Below are 15,616 nucleotides of genomic sequence, written 5' to 3' on the forward strand. Positions count from 1 at the left end.
TGTGTGTGTGTGTGTGTGTGTGTGTGTGTATGTATGTATGTATATATATATATAGCATATAATACATGACACAAGTGTAAGAGAATCGCAGGTTAAGTTTTACCTTTTAAAACCACTAAATATTGGGCTACCCTAAAATGACCAAATTCAAGGCTCGGGTGTACTGGCAGTGAGCTGGCCTCTCACTTGGTTGTTAAGTGTTACTTACTGGAACAGAAGCATGGGGTACTTTTTCAATTAGCACCTGCAAAACCCACGTCCACCCACCACATGGGGACATAACACACACATCTCATTGGTCCCACAGGCCACAGCATAGCATCTTCACACATGAGAAGGTCTACGAGTGTGTGTTCAGCTAGCGGCAAATGACCATACCTCCAATAATCACCCACTTAACAGGAAGTCACAGCAGGATCAGTCTGAGGAACATCATCAGTGTGACTCACCAAAATTCAAAGAAAAGACACATGAGATCAATTTGCACAAACCGCCCTGTGGAGTCAAGATTAATCCCTCAAACATGACAGGAAGTGTCTGCTGCTCATTAGGTTGCAGCTTAAGTGATGGAGATGACAGTCAAGTTTGAGCAAAACAAACTCACATAAGATTAGCACTACATTTGACTTCAGGAGACTCTGCTCACAGCTCTATTCTACTCTCTAGTCACACTTTAAAACCCTGACAGTTAAACAATGTTTACAGTCGGGAGAACAAGTATTTGATACACTGCCGATTTTGCAGGTTTTCCTACTTACAAAGCATGTAGAGGTCTGTAATTTTTATCATAGGTACACTTCAACTATGAGAGACGGAATCTAAAACAAAAATCCAGAAAATCACATTGTATGATTTTTAAATAATTAATTTGCATTTTATTGCATAACATAAGTATTTGATCACTTACCAACCAGTAAGAATTCCGTCTCTCACAGACTGTTTTTCTTTAAGAAGCCCTCCTGTTCTCCACTCATTTACTGTATTAACTGCACCTGTTTGAACTCGTTATAAAAGACACCTGTCCACACACTCAAACAGACTCCAACCTCTCCACAATGGCCAAGACCAGAGAGCTGTGTAAGGAAATCAGGGATAAAATTGTAGACCTGCACAAGGCTGGGATGGGCTACAGGACAACAGGCAAGCAGCTTGGTGAGAAGGCAACAACTGTTGGCGCAATTATTAGAAAATGGAAGAAGTTCAAGATGACGGACAATCTCCCTCGGTCTGGGGCTCCATGCAAGATCTCACCTCGTAGGGCATCAATGATCATGAGGAAGGTGAGGGATCAGCCCAGAACTACAAGGCAGGACCTGGTCAATGAGCTGAAGAGAGCTGGGACCACAGTCTCAAAAAAAAAAAAACATTAGTAACACACTACGCCGTCATGGATTAAAATCCTGCAGCGCACGCAAGGTCCCCCTGCTCAAGCCAGCGCATGTCCAGGCCCGTCTGAAGTTTGCCAGTGACCATCTGGATGATTCAGAGGAGGAATGGGAGAAGGTCATGTGGTCTGATGAGACAAAAATAGAGCTTTTTGGTCTAAACTCCACTCGCCGTGTTTGGAGGAAGAAGAAGGATGAGAACAACCCCAAGAACACCATCCCAACCATGAAGCATGGAGGTGGAAACCTCATTCTTTGGGGATGCTTTTCTGCAAAGGGGACAGGACGAGTGCACCGTATTGAGGGGAGGATGAATGGGGCCATGTATCGCGAGATCTTGGCCAACAACCTCCTTCCCTCAGTAAGAGCATTGAAGATGGGTCGTGGCTGGGTCTTCCAGCATGACAACAACCCGAAACACACAGCCTGGGCAACTAAGGAGTGGCTCCGTAAGAAGCATCTCAAGGTCCTGGAGTGGCCTAGCCAGTCTCCAGACCTGAACCCAATAGAAAATCTTTGGAGGGAGCTGAAAGTCCGTATTGCCCAGCGACAGCCCCAAAACCTGAAGGATCTGGAGAAGGTCTGTGGGCCAAAATCCCTGCTGCAGTGTGTGCAAACCTGGTCAAGAACTACAGGAAACGTATGATCTCTGTAATTGCAAACAAAGGTTTCTGTACCAAATATTAAGTTATGCTTTTCTGATGTATCAAATACTTATGTCATGCAATAAAATGCAAATTAATTACTTAAGAATCATACAATGTGATTTTCTGGATTTTTGTTTTAGATTCCGTCACTCACAGTTGAAGAGTACCTATGATAAAAATTACAGACTTCTACATGCTTTGTAAGTGGGAAAACCTGCAAAATCAGCAGTGTATCAAATACTTGTTCTCCCCACTGTAATTCCATCTCAGAAAACCTCCACAGACTGCGGACATGAGTCTTTGGGATGGATTTATTTATAAATGGTCTGTCACAGACCTTGGAAAACAGAAACAGGTCAAATTTATGTCATAAATGTTAGTACTGCCACAACTACAAAATCAAAACATTTGAATTAAAGTTTACTGGTTTCAGTTTAAAAAGTGTCTGCAGATACCGATATATAACGGAAGTTATTTGTTGGCATAGAAAATATTTTTTTAAATCTAGAAATCATTGGATGATCTTTCTTCTGTCGTTTTTTTTCTTCTTCATTTTTGACAAAATATTTGTTTTAAGACAGATGTATCCATTTCACAGGAAGATCATATTAAATATTAGGGTTAATGGTAATCCCTGTGGCATAATCAATCAATTAATCAATCAATTAATACAAATAAGATTAGTCCTTTTCATATATAAACATCAAAGCTGTTTCAAAACTAACTTTACAATAAATGATATGAGGGAATAAATAAATAACTGTGATTGTAAGAAGAAGACCTGTACATCTCTCAAAATTGTCCACGTTTAATGAAGTGTAGTGGCAGAGAGCCACCTTGTGGACAAAATCCAGACCTTCCACCTGACATCTAATAATAACTAATGATCACATGTAAATGAAACAGATTATCAGTATGTGCAGACCAGTTTGTCAGTGACTATCAGCAAAAATCATAAACAGCTCCCTTCTAAAAAATATTCTTAGAGTTTCTAATTAAAGCCACTTTAATTCAACTGACATCCCAGTGTTCTTCAGTGCAGTGAAATTTAGAAGTCGATCTTCTCTGAGTCTGCAGGCTCCCAGAGGAATTTGAGGCATTTGGTGCAAAGCTGCACAGAAAATAGAGACCTATACTTCAGCCTCTCTTTCCAGCTGGACGTCTCACAACTCTAGCCACTAAAGTTGACAGAGTACAAATCAGCACTGCTCAGCACATGGACACACACGACAACTTCCATCTAATTTACGAGTAAAACATTTAAAATTTATGCGAGTAGAAGTGATTTTTACAGATGGGTTTTAAAGGGGCCATATTATGCTAATTTTCAGGTTCATACTTGTATTTTGGGTTTCTACTAGAACATAATTACATTAGTTAATATTCAAAAAACACATTATTTCTGCCATGCTGTCTGTCTGAATATACCTGTATTCACCCTCTGTCTAAAACGCTCAGTTTTACCGCCTGTCTCTTTAAAGGGTTCTGTAGGTAGGATTGCGAAGATCCTTAGAGGACTTAGCCAAAAAATGTGAACATAGACAACTTCTCAGTCTCTGCCCCATTTCTGCTAAAGCCCAAAACTTTCTCCTAAGCCCCTCCCCCCACAAGGGAGAATGAATGTGTGTGCATGAGTAGTGATTGACACGCAGTTAGACACCCCCCCTTGGCCCTGATTGGTGCATCTAAACAGGGAGCAGTGGCGGTGACAAATCGCACTACAGGCTGTAGATGGTGCCAGATTTTTTTTTAAATTACCTGCTTCATGTATTTCTACTCAAACATAGGGTCAGTTTCAGCAAATATGACAGAAAGTTAGTTTTATAAGTCTTACCTACTGCACTTTAAGCCCCTCTCCCGAAAAAGCTTAGTCTGCTCTGATTGGTCAGCGTTTCCGGGTCTTCCATAAGGCGTTTTGATACTTTCACAGTATTTAGCACCTCAACCTGCTTTATAATCAAATGGAAATCTCACTTTTTACAACATGGCACCTTTAAATAACCAGCAGGGTTTCTTTGGATGAGCAGATAGTAAAGAGAGATGTGAAGTAGAGAAAACTGGACTGAACTGAGGACATGTGGTCACAGTGTTTGCTATTTCCAGGCCATGCCATCATGCCAGTCAACACTAGGATGCCTGCAGAGTAAACTAAATTCAAGCGAGGTATTTTCAGCACCAACACCGTGCCTGTGGGTTTTTGATTTTGTTTTAAACTCTTTTGTATTCATAAGAAGTCTTTGAAATAATATCCAGTCAACCCAAACTATGCAAAATAGCAGCTCCCTCTTCAATTCAATTCTTCAAGCAGCATTGCTGGCAATCGACCACCAAAAAGCAGTGCTTTATTGTAATACTAGGACACATCCTAGCAAAACAACAGGCCTTTCTACAAGTCCCAGGCACCTCCAGTGTATGTCAATGTCTGTATTGTGCTGTGCTGCCAGCCCCCTGAGACCCTCCTCTACATAGCAAACATAGTTTCCCTCATCCAGCCAGCCAGCCAGCCAGCCATGGCAACTTGCAACACTGCCCACATGAAAATTGTCTGACAGTAAGTTATGGTGCCAGAGCTGCTAGTGAAAAAAAATGTCCAGAGTTTAAATATAGAGCAGCAGTGTCTACTCACCCTGAGGACCCTGTTGGCTGTAATAACAGGAGGCTCGTCGTTGACAGCTGAAACCTGGATGTACACCATCTGGGCTGCACTCTGCTTCCTCAGGCCCGTGTCATTGGCCACCACAGTGAAGTTGTCAGCTAAGGTTTCGCTGCTGTCGTGGACGTAGTAAATGAATTCGTGTTCCACCTGATTAAAGATAATGGAAATAATTAGGGAGACCGAGATTAAAACTGAAAAGATTTATTCAAAACATAGGTACAAAACACTAGAATTATTTTGGACTCTTAGGTCATTATCATCACTTGGTCCATGACATAGCATGCATATACAGTATGGACAAAAACTAAAACCATTATTACTTTGCAAAATTTTGGAAATTAAATTACGAACACAAACATAATTGTAATACCAAGAGATTTCAGCTGGGGTCGGGTGAGATGAAAAGGTGGTCAACCAAAGGTAATGCTATTTTCCTTTTTTTGATGTTGTGATTTAATTAGGATAATAAAATAATTAGTACTTAATAAGGATGCCTTTTAGGTTACAAACATTGTAAACACAAAGAAAACCTGTAGATTAGGGTCAAATTTGAAAAAGCTCATTGTGTAAAATGGCAGTGGACATGACAGAAAAAAGGACAAAAGCCCAGTGCCTTCAGTGTTACTTACTGCAATAACAATCAATCAAATTTATTATCCATCAATCAAGTAGTCAAGCATTGCTTGATATTATTCTTAATATTGCTATACAGAATTGTAATTAAGAATGCATTTTAGGTTACAAAATTCCTGTAGATTTGTGTCAAACCTGAAAAAACATCCTCTCCTTAAAATCATTTTATGCCTGGAAAATGGCAATGATCATGCTAAGACATGACCTCTGGGTCTTCAGTGTTAGTTATGGGAGTGAAAAATATTACCACCACACTAAATTAAATTATTTATCCATCAATCCAACTGCTTGATGGATAAAAAAATTGCTATTTTTCTGTTGCCACTTTAAGAGCGTCTGTCAGAATTTCTCACCTGCCTCCTGGTAAAAGAGGTTATGGCCACACCGGGATGTCGAGAGTGCTCAATGTGACCATGCTGCGGGGGCTCAGTCAAACTATACAGAAAGTTGATTCCAGAAAAGTGTCGGTTGGTGACTTTGAGCACATCCTGGGTCAGCGCCTTGGAAGCGCCCTCATTCAGCGTGAAATTAAACACCTGAAGTGGGATGAGGCGTGGGATGATGTCAACAGACATCCTAATGCCGTTGACGTCTGTCACCCCATTGGTGGCATCAAGGATGAAAGTGTCGTTCACTTGGTTGGGCTCCACCTGCATGTACTGGATGTTCCCACTGTTAATGTCCTCTTGGGTAAACGTCTTGACAGGGGACTGTTTGGTTCCGACGTAGCGCTCCCCCGCTTCGACAAAACGCCGGAGAACGCCATGAGACGGGGCTACCTTCACTGTGAATACAATCTCAGATGGCAGGTTGTCCTCGTGAGTGACCTGCGGCAATCAGAAAACATATTCACTGGTTAAATTTGAAATGTTCCAAGCGTCACTAAAGTTTAGTTTTCATTTTGCTCTCAATGTAACATGACATTATCGTAAAAAGAAAACGCTGGCCATCATTCAGTGTCTTCCCTTTCAGAAGCCTTTAAAACAGTACAAACTGCTCTTTTACTGTAACATTAGTGAGATATTGTCCTTTCAGCATAGTTTAAACTATCTGCAAAATGTTGTTCCCTTCTGACACCGTACCAACACCACAACATGATGCAGGCTGTTAAATGAAATATTTTTAGAACAAGGTTTGGAAGCTCTTAACATAAAATGTTGAAATGAAACATTGTGCTCAGATTCCACAAGTATGCATATCATTATTTAGAATATATATAAATTATTATTATTGTAATTCTTATCATTATTAGCTTCTGTAAAGGAGATGTTTAGTGACCACTGGTCAAATAATGAAGAAAAAGAAGAAACTAGATTTTTGTGACAGATAATGTGGCATTGTAATGACATTTAAAACATAAATTGCAATATGAAAAGAAAAAAAAAAAAGAAAAAAGGATGGTATTGGCCTTTAAAATGGCCATTGTGGGATTTGAACCAAAATAGAAATTGCATGACTTTTGATTAAAAACTCTCAATCTGGGTCTTTGCTGAAACACTCACCTCTAGTTTAGTTTCGCTGATCTTCACTGGTTTTCCCTCTTCCACCAGTAAGATGTTGTGATGCAGCACAATGGGTGGCCTCTGATGACTTTCCAGGTAAACCTTCACATTGACTCCCACTGCAAGCTGAAGACCTTTAGCTTTCACTGTTAAATTAAAATAGTCTGCAAGATGCTTGCTGTCATTGTGCCGATAGGAGATCAGCCCATCCTTAAAGTCAGACTGTGAGAAGGAATCCACCTTTGTTTCATTGCGATAAAGTCCTCCATACTTGGGAGCCTCATCCAACTCGAAGATGACCTCCTGGTCATCTCTGATGTCCATATTTGATATGACACTAAAATTATTGGTGGAAAAGGTTACTGACTGGCCCTTCTGAACCAGTAGGCCAGTGTTTTTGCCGACCTTCAAGAAAGGCTCATGTGCACTGATGTCTAAAAGGCTCGATATAAAATGTTTTCCATCTGAGACAAAGAGCACAAACCTGCCAGTGCTCACACCTTTATGAATGAACAAAACTCGCTTTTCTTCCAAATCCTTCTGTTGAAACTTGAACAGCCGATGAGTAGTGTCATTAACCAGCACTAGGTCTCCCATCGGGATTCCACGTCGAGTGTAAATCAACTGGCCATCATCAAAATCAGAGTCTGCATCATGATAACGCAAATCCTCTATAGTGAGTAACTTCTGTCCATCCTTGACTACATGGAAAACTTTATCAATAACACGTACTGGCTTTTGGTCATTTAATAGCTGAATAGATATGTTGAATATTCCTTCTTTGGAGCCAATTTCATCTTCTGCGATGGAGGATTTGAAACCTTGGCTGGTGGAGGCTATGAAAGTGAACTCATCTTGAGTTGTTTCACTGTCATCATGGATGTACATTATCCGTTCCTCTAATATATCCTGGTTACTGAAGGTTAAGATGTTGTCGTAGCTAGCATTGGAATTTGACTGACTAATACGGACTAGCTTCCCATGTTTGGGGCTGCTTATGACTGTGTAGTACATATCCTTTGTACTCAAAGTCTCTGCAAACAGGTAATCTTTCATTATAAGTTTACTTTCTCCCTCCAGAAGTGAGAGTCCATCGTTTCTTATAAACACACTGTTGACATCAGCTTTAATGGAAACCCGGAAATCATAGTTTTGTGACTGAGCATGTTTAGAAACCAGCTGAAATTTGAACCTGTCGCTTGTATCTTCATAAGGCCTGTCCACTAGCTCGTAATGTATTCTTAGATCTGTTACATCTCTTTGGCTAAAGGTTGAATTCTTGCTCAAGACTGTGGTGTCGCGCAGGAGATTTCCTTTCTTTGGTGTGGTGAGAACCCGAAAATAAAGGTCATCCTCTGAGAGGGTCACACCTTCAGCTGTGGCAAAAAGACACTCCGAATCCAGTGTCACTTTCCTAACTTTATTCATGTCTATCATAACATTCCTCAATAGGTGGTACTTCACCCACTTCACAGTGATTGGGAAGAGTATTTCAGTGGTTTCCCTTGCAGCCACATTAACTTTGCTCTTAAAGTAATCAGTGACATTGGATGTCTGGATTTCTTGAAAAGTGCTAACATACCTCAGGCGCTCTTTTTCTAGAAGCCTTTGGGAAAATGAGTCAGTAGGCCTCCATTCACCGCTTGAGTGAAGCCTCTGGAGTTCTCCAAACTGAGGGGGTTCAATGATATCATACCGGATGTCTATAACTTGTTTCACAGCATTGGTTTGCACAGCCAGCTGCTTTGAACCAAGTATAGCTGTCTCTCCTTGAATGATCTGAAGGCCTGTGTTGTTGGCAATCTTATACTCCAGTGCTACAGCCATGACCCTTAGAACCACAGTATTGCTGACCTTTTCCCCATCTCCAACTCTAAGAACTATCCTTGAGTTTCGAACTCCTGTGTGAACATAGTACACCCTCAGTTCCTCCAAGTCTAAATATGAGAATGAGGTCACTGCCTTGCCAGGGTTGTTTTCAATTTCTAAATATCCTGCATCAGCATTTAGGTTCCCAAGCACAGAGAATGCAAGGTCGGTGTAGCTGCTGTCAATGTCTGTGGCCTTTAAAATATCAGTGGTGAGGCGTTTCTTTGAGTTCTCCAACAGGACAAAGAGGTTTCCTTCAGGGAGACTCAATTCAGGTGCATCGTTGGTGGGTGTCACAGTAATATTGTAGCGGTACAACTTGTTGCCCTTCAGATAATCAGGAACTTGCTTTTTACTGCTAGAATAAATTGAAAACATGAAGAAGTCATCTGGTTCCTCTGAGCCTCCATGGATATACATCACTCGTCCATGCCAAAGGTCCAACATGCTGAAGGTGTTCTCCTCTTGGTCCTGATCAACATCAAGCCTTATCTGACCACGAATTGGTTGCTCCCGAATTCGGAACATAATCTGAGACTGTCTAATCCCAAGCTTCTTGAAGTCCAAGAGTAACTTGATGTGTTTGGCCTCGAGAGATGCTCGACCCCCTTCCTGGACCACAAGGTTTTTGAGCTGCACAAAATTTGAGCTACCGGTATATTTTCTGTCCAAGCCCCTTGCAATGGTGGACATGTGAAGTGATGGTGTTGGTGTCACCAAGGGAAAGAGGGATCCTGGAGCACTTGTTGGAATCACAGTGGTCGATGGTTCTGGTTCGTTCTCTGGCTCACAGCCAACTGAGATGTCCTTGGTGACTACAGCATTGGAGAGACCCGTTTTCACTCCGCTGACTTCAATGTTCTTCAAACATCCTTTAAAGGAACCTCCTCTGACACGCTTTCCAGACACAGAGACAAGCCCCACCTTCCTGACTTCAGATCTGGTGCTGTCATCGATACCTCCAACAAAAAGATAACCTTTAAAATGAAGCCCCTTTGAACGAGAGCTAATGCTACTTTTCACTATCTCTCCATCAACCGTAAGCTCAAGGCTTTTGGAACTGAAATGCAACTTGATGGAATGCCATTTCCTGTCATTGATGAATGTAAGGGATCGAAGCTCAGTTATGCTTCCACCTTTCCCAACAATGGCCACTAGCAAACCTTCCTGAATCTCTACAGCCAGAAAGTCCCCTGCTCTGGCTGAATTGTACAGGAGAATTCCCTCTTTGGCTGAAGTATGCACAACACACTCGAATATCGCTTCCTGCTGGGTGTTCCAGGTTGGAAGAGAAATGTAAGCCCTGGAGCTAAAGAAGCTGATAGGGTCCTCCTCAGTAGCAAAGAATTGGGGACTACAGCCTAAAGACACCTCATGGACATTCTTGAATCCGGTATATGGCCTCAGTGATGACAACAAGTCATGTTCGTTAAAAATCACCTCGTCCATGCAGCCCCGGAAGCCGATCGGGTCTCTGGGGAGGTAAAGTCTGTCCAGGCCTCCTGAGCCTCCAACATAAAGACCATCAAAAATCTGGAAATCGTGATGGGAGCCTGGTGGCATCTTTGCACCTGTGTGAGAGTTCTTGTCTACAGTCAGAGTGATGTTGTTCTGCTCATGGCGAACCTCCACAGAGTGCCAGGCCAGGTCGTTAAGCTGGATGCCTCTCTCTGACTGTAACATTAGCTCCCTCGATCCAAGATCAAGTTTCAGCTAAGAGAAGAAACAAAACAACTGGATTAGAAAATATGTTATATTACAGAAATAAAAAAGGTAAATCCTCATACTGATCTAAACAGCAATTTTATTTTATTTCAGGTTTATCATATTAGAATAGATGTATTTTGTGATGTCCCACATTCAAATATGATAGCTGTTACACTAACGTGCTTCTAGGCAGCGTTGGTCAGTTGGTCAACACTGAACTACTTTAAGAACTACTGAATGGATTTGCATGAAATTTTGGTACAGACATTTGTGGTATTTAGAGGATGAAGCCTACGTTCATAAACAGGTTGCAACTGTTAGGTATGATTATGAAGGCATCATTGTAAAAATAATATTTTAATCAATATTAATATAACATTACAAATGCAAAAATAATATGCAGATTCCGAAAATATTTTCATTCTATCAAATGATATAATTCTTTCTATAACCTATGACATTATGACTTATAAGAATTAAATTATTAAGTGTAGACACTGTGACACCTGGAAAGGGAAGCGCAGGATTTATATTTGCTTATGTTCCATGATGTCACCCGCTGTAATAACAGTGAGCTTTCCTGCAATTTAAAGCAGGAAGAGAACCATCATCTCTTTGCCTTCAGCTATATCCACAGAGCATCATGTCACTATCTCAAGCTAATGCTGCATTTAGATGACGGCTTGTCAAGGCTTGCTGCTGAGTCCCTGCTATTCATGCACGGATTTCCAGGGAGCGACGCTCATGTCTGACTCATGGAATGAGACCCCAAGCCTGAGGATAAGTGAACCAAAAAAAAAAAAATGGTGCCAGTTTAAGGAACAGGGACGAGCAGTTCACTCCAATGCAACATAGTCGTCAATTCAAGTCTGACACAAATAGAAGCTCAGCCACAAGGATTTCTCGAATTTGATGCACAAAGCTATAATGCATACCTCAAAACTCTGAGTGTTTCCTATGAATTTGTTTGCATATTAAAATGGCTTTCCATTTTGTATGCTGATTTAGCCTGGCAGAGCTGCTTACAGGTTACTTCAGATGAATAGTGTGGCAATATTAGCCTTTTTTACTACTAGTACACAATTTTAGTTAATTTTATTTCATTTTAATTAAATAAAAAAAATGTCTAACCTGGTAATTTAAACGTATTCTACTATGGAATTTAGTGCCTTAAGAAATCGAGAGATACACTCTTTGTGTGTGATAATCATCATTAAATATTACCAGTGAGCTTTTTGAAATTAATTAGGGCCCGAGCGCCGACAGCAGCGAAGGCCCTATTGAAACTGAAGTAATTATTATTTCGGCAAATGAATTGCCTTTTTGAGGGGCTTAACATATTCAAAAACTCACCAAATTTGGCGGTCGCATCAAGTCTGGTGAAAATGTACGTATTTTAAGGGTTTTGGGAATAGGCGCACAAAAATGGCTCGCTAGCGCCCCCTAGAAAGTTAAAACAATTGAGCCCCTGCAGTGCGTTTAACGTAGACTCACGAAACTTGGTACACATATGTAGCATGTCAAGATGTACAAAAAACGTCATTAGAGCCATACCCTAAACCCAACAGGAAGTCCGCCACTTTGATTTCAAAGTTCGAAATTAGTGCGATTTTGGCCATTTCCACATGTCATACTTTAACGAACTCCTCCTAGAGATTTCATCCGATCAACTTCAAACTCGGTCTGTGCCATCTTAAGAAGTTAAAGATGAAAAGTTGTTAAAAGAAAAACTTTTCGTCATAGGGCATGGCCATGGCGGGGCGGACATTTTGTGCGTTTCGCCTCCGAAACAGGAAGTGGGTGTAACTCGAGTGTACATTGTCCGATTACCTAGAAACTTTTCAGGATTCATAAGAGTCCAACCCTGAGGACAAATAAAGGCCGATATTTACTTAAAGTCATAGCGCCCCCTAGTGGCAACAGGAAGTAGGCCTAAAAGTCAAGGTGCTATACCTTAACTAACTCCTCCTAGAGATTTCATCCGATGGACTTCAAACTTGGTCTGTACCATCCCAACACCTTAACGATGAAAAGTTATTAAAAGAAAAACTTTCGCCAGATCGGTGGGCGCGTGGCGGCCATTTTGAGTGTTTAGCGATGAACAAAGAAGTTGTTGTAACTTCAGTGTTCGTTGTCGTATCTGCCCGAAATTTCTCACGATGGACAAGGGTCCAGGCCTGAGGACACCTACAGGCCAAAATTGACTTTTGGTCAAAGCACCCCCCCCCTGGCCACAGGAAATGCGCCTTATATGACAAACATCATCCGATTTACATGAAACTCAGAATGTGTGGTCTACATGTGATACTGAGCTGCCCCCTATAATATGACCACGCCCACTTAATCAGGCCACTCAGGCCCCCTTTCATAACATTTGAACCGTTTAAGGTAGAGTCTTGTGTGAGGTGTCATTGAACTCAGCAGAGACTTAGTTTTTAATTGGTCATGGTTTGACCCGCCCCCTATGCTTAAGCCCTCGCCCCCTTTCATAAAATTTGAACTTTTTAAGGTATACCCTTGTGTGAGGTATCATTGAACTCAGCATAGACTTCTTTCTTCATTGGTGATGGTTTGACCCGCCCCCTATGCTTAAGCCCCGCACCCTTTCTTAAAATTGGAACCATTTAAGATAGACCCTTGTGTGAGGTATCAATGAACTCAGCAGAGACTTCCTTCTTCAATGGTGATGGTTTGGCCCGCCCCCTATGTTGAAGCCATGCCCCCTTTAATAAATGCTGACCCATCTAAGGTAGAGTCTTGTGTGAGGTATCATTGAACTCAGCAGAGACTTCCTTCTTCATTGGTGATGGTTTGACCGGCCCCCTATGCATTCTTCATTGGTTATGGTTTGACCCGCCCTCTATGCATTAGCCACGCCCCTTTTCACAGCTAATGAACCGTATGACGTATAGTCTTGTGTGAGGTATCGTTGAACTCGGCGGGGAGTTCCCTTTTCATTGGTGACGATTTGTGCCGTCTGAGTGCCGCGCAAATGTACGGTCGGAAGGAGCGAAGTCCACCGGTAACCCCGACGCGCGCCGAGGCACGAGGGCCCGTCCATCGCTGCTCGCAGCTTTAATTACATAATGCTTTTCAACTAACTAAGTCTTGAATTGAGCGAAAGGCACTCTAGTCACTGAGCAGACACATTTATGGCTGCACATCAGGACAGTAAGTGACAGTGTTAATAACAAAAGGCCGATTCCAATTTTCTTTGAGTTAGGCCAGCCGATACCGATTTTAGCCGATTCCAATTTCATTTTTTAAAAATTTATTTTCTATCTTTTCTTTAATAGAACATTTTGCACAGAACATAGAAAATTTTTTGAACAGATAATGGATCACTATAAAATAGAACTATATAAATTACTCCTGGTGTGGGAAATTCACACACATCTAAAGTGCAATGTTAGAACCGGTGTTGAATGAACCGAATGTTGGCCGGTCTATTGGTGCATCTCTATAATATACCATTATATGAAGAGCACCATACATTGAATTAAAACCGAAATCATTTGTCAATTAATCACTTAGTTGTTCAACAGAAAATCAATAATTTTAGTAATTTCTTAAGCAGGAATGTCTAACATTTGCTGGTTCCAGCTTTTCAAATATAAGTATTGCTGCTTTGCTCTGATTTATACCATTCTAAATTGATTGAAAAACAAGACATTTGAAGATATCACTTTGGGCTCTGGGAAGTTGTGATGGACCTTCAAAGAAAAAAGAAAAATGACATTTCATGGAATAATTAATTAATAAAAACAATTATTCAATATAAAAAAAATAGTCATTAGTTGCAGCCCTATATTATATTATGGAGTGATTATAGTACCAGAAAGTAAGTGCAGGGGCAGACGTGTGTTACACTACTACTGTACAACATACAGTATGATCACACAATGATCACTCGATTATTCAAATACATCAACACACAGATTAGCTGCTTTCATAATCTCCTAGTTTCCACTGTGACTGGTATGGAGTTAACGTTCACACCACACAGGCTTGTCTGCTTGTGTTACTGTGTTGAGAGACTGACACTGTCAACTGTGATGGAGCCATAGCTTACGGTGATCTGTGTGTGTGTGTGTGTGTGTGTGTGTGTGTGCGTTTGTGTGTGTTTCATGTATTTTTATACGCGTGCATGCGGTCAAGCACAAACATCTGTGTGTATTGTATGCCTGTACATATATGCGCGTGTGCATGTGTGTGCTCATGTATGCTTCAATACATATGCTCAAGTGCTGGGGCCATGGATGTACCCACCTGCAGGCGACCAGCATGGAGCTCTAGTAGGAAGTAGTCAGTCTGGCCGGCGGCAAGAAACAGCAGGCCGTTGGTGCTGGAGGTTCGAAAGCGAATGCGGAGCATGTTATGGTCCAAAGACTCCGTTGCCTTAAGCTGTACAAAGCCATCGCCATAGAAGGAAGCTGGAGAAAGAGAGAGAAAGAAGGATATATTCCCAAAAAAAAAAGAGGAAAAGAGAGTATGTACAGTATGTGTTCAAATGTGGTGTTCACTGTGTCTTTTGCAGCCTGTTAAATTAAAACTTAACACATGTATAAGTATGAAGGAGAACTGCAACAGAAAGTGTACAGTAGCAGCAAATACAGCGAACACGGAACAAGTCGAGTCAAGCATTGTGGTCTTAATATAGCCAACATGTGACATTTAGATATAAAAGTCAGGCTAATTATCATCTTGGTTGTTCTTTACAAGTGGAGCAGAGAATGTGTGCACACACACACACACACACACACACACACACACACACACACACACACACACACACACACACACACACACACACACACACACACACACACACACACACACACACACACACACACACACCTCAGCTGAGTTTAGCCTTTCTGGTGGGCCTGTTGTATTTGTACTTTACTTGATTATTCAGCTCAACCATAGTGATATACATGCCTTCAAGTACAGCAATTATGAAGCACTAAAGCTGTACATATAGAATAATAAGCACCTTAAGGACAAAACAAAACCTGTGCATTGAGACAGAATTGCAGGTATATGCCTTCGCTCGTTCGTAGTTTTAAAAGAAAGTTGTTCACGGACTGTCCAAAATCATAGGAATGACTACTGAATTTAAAAAGGTATTAGACTTTAATGCCACAACAGCAGTATACAAACTAAAGCAGAGGATGTGGAGGTGAGCACGGGGGAGTCAGACATGTTTGGGCCTGC

The 15,616-nt window shown here is 41.3% G+C and overlaps 1 protein-coding gene across 1 annotated transcript in view; it reads right to left on the reverse strand.

The window, feature by feature from the left end:
• Positions 1-15,616, reverse strand: part of cspg4ba (chondroitin sulfate proteoglycan 4ba) — a 35,374-nt gene that overhangs the window by 15,753 nt on the left and 4,005 nt on the right. Inside the window, 4 exon segments of the mRNA XM_039803031.1 lie at positions 4,659-4,835; positions 5,675-6,148; positions 6,824-10,405; positions 14,669-14,832. Coding sequence (XP_039658965.1) covers positions 4,659-4,835; positions 5,675-6,148; positions 6,824-10,405; positions 14,669-14,832 — 4,397 coding nt within the window.

The sequence above is a fragment of the Perca fluviatilis genome, chromosome 6 (assembly GCF_010015445.1).
Source record: "Perca fluviatilis chromosome 6, GENO_Pfluv_1.0, whole genome shotgun sequence".
Classification (NCBI taxonomy): Eukaryota; Metazoa; Chordata; class Actinopteri; order Perciformes; family Percidae; genus Perca; species Perca fluviatilis.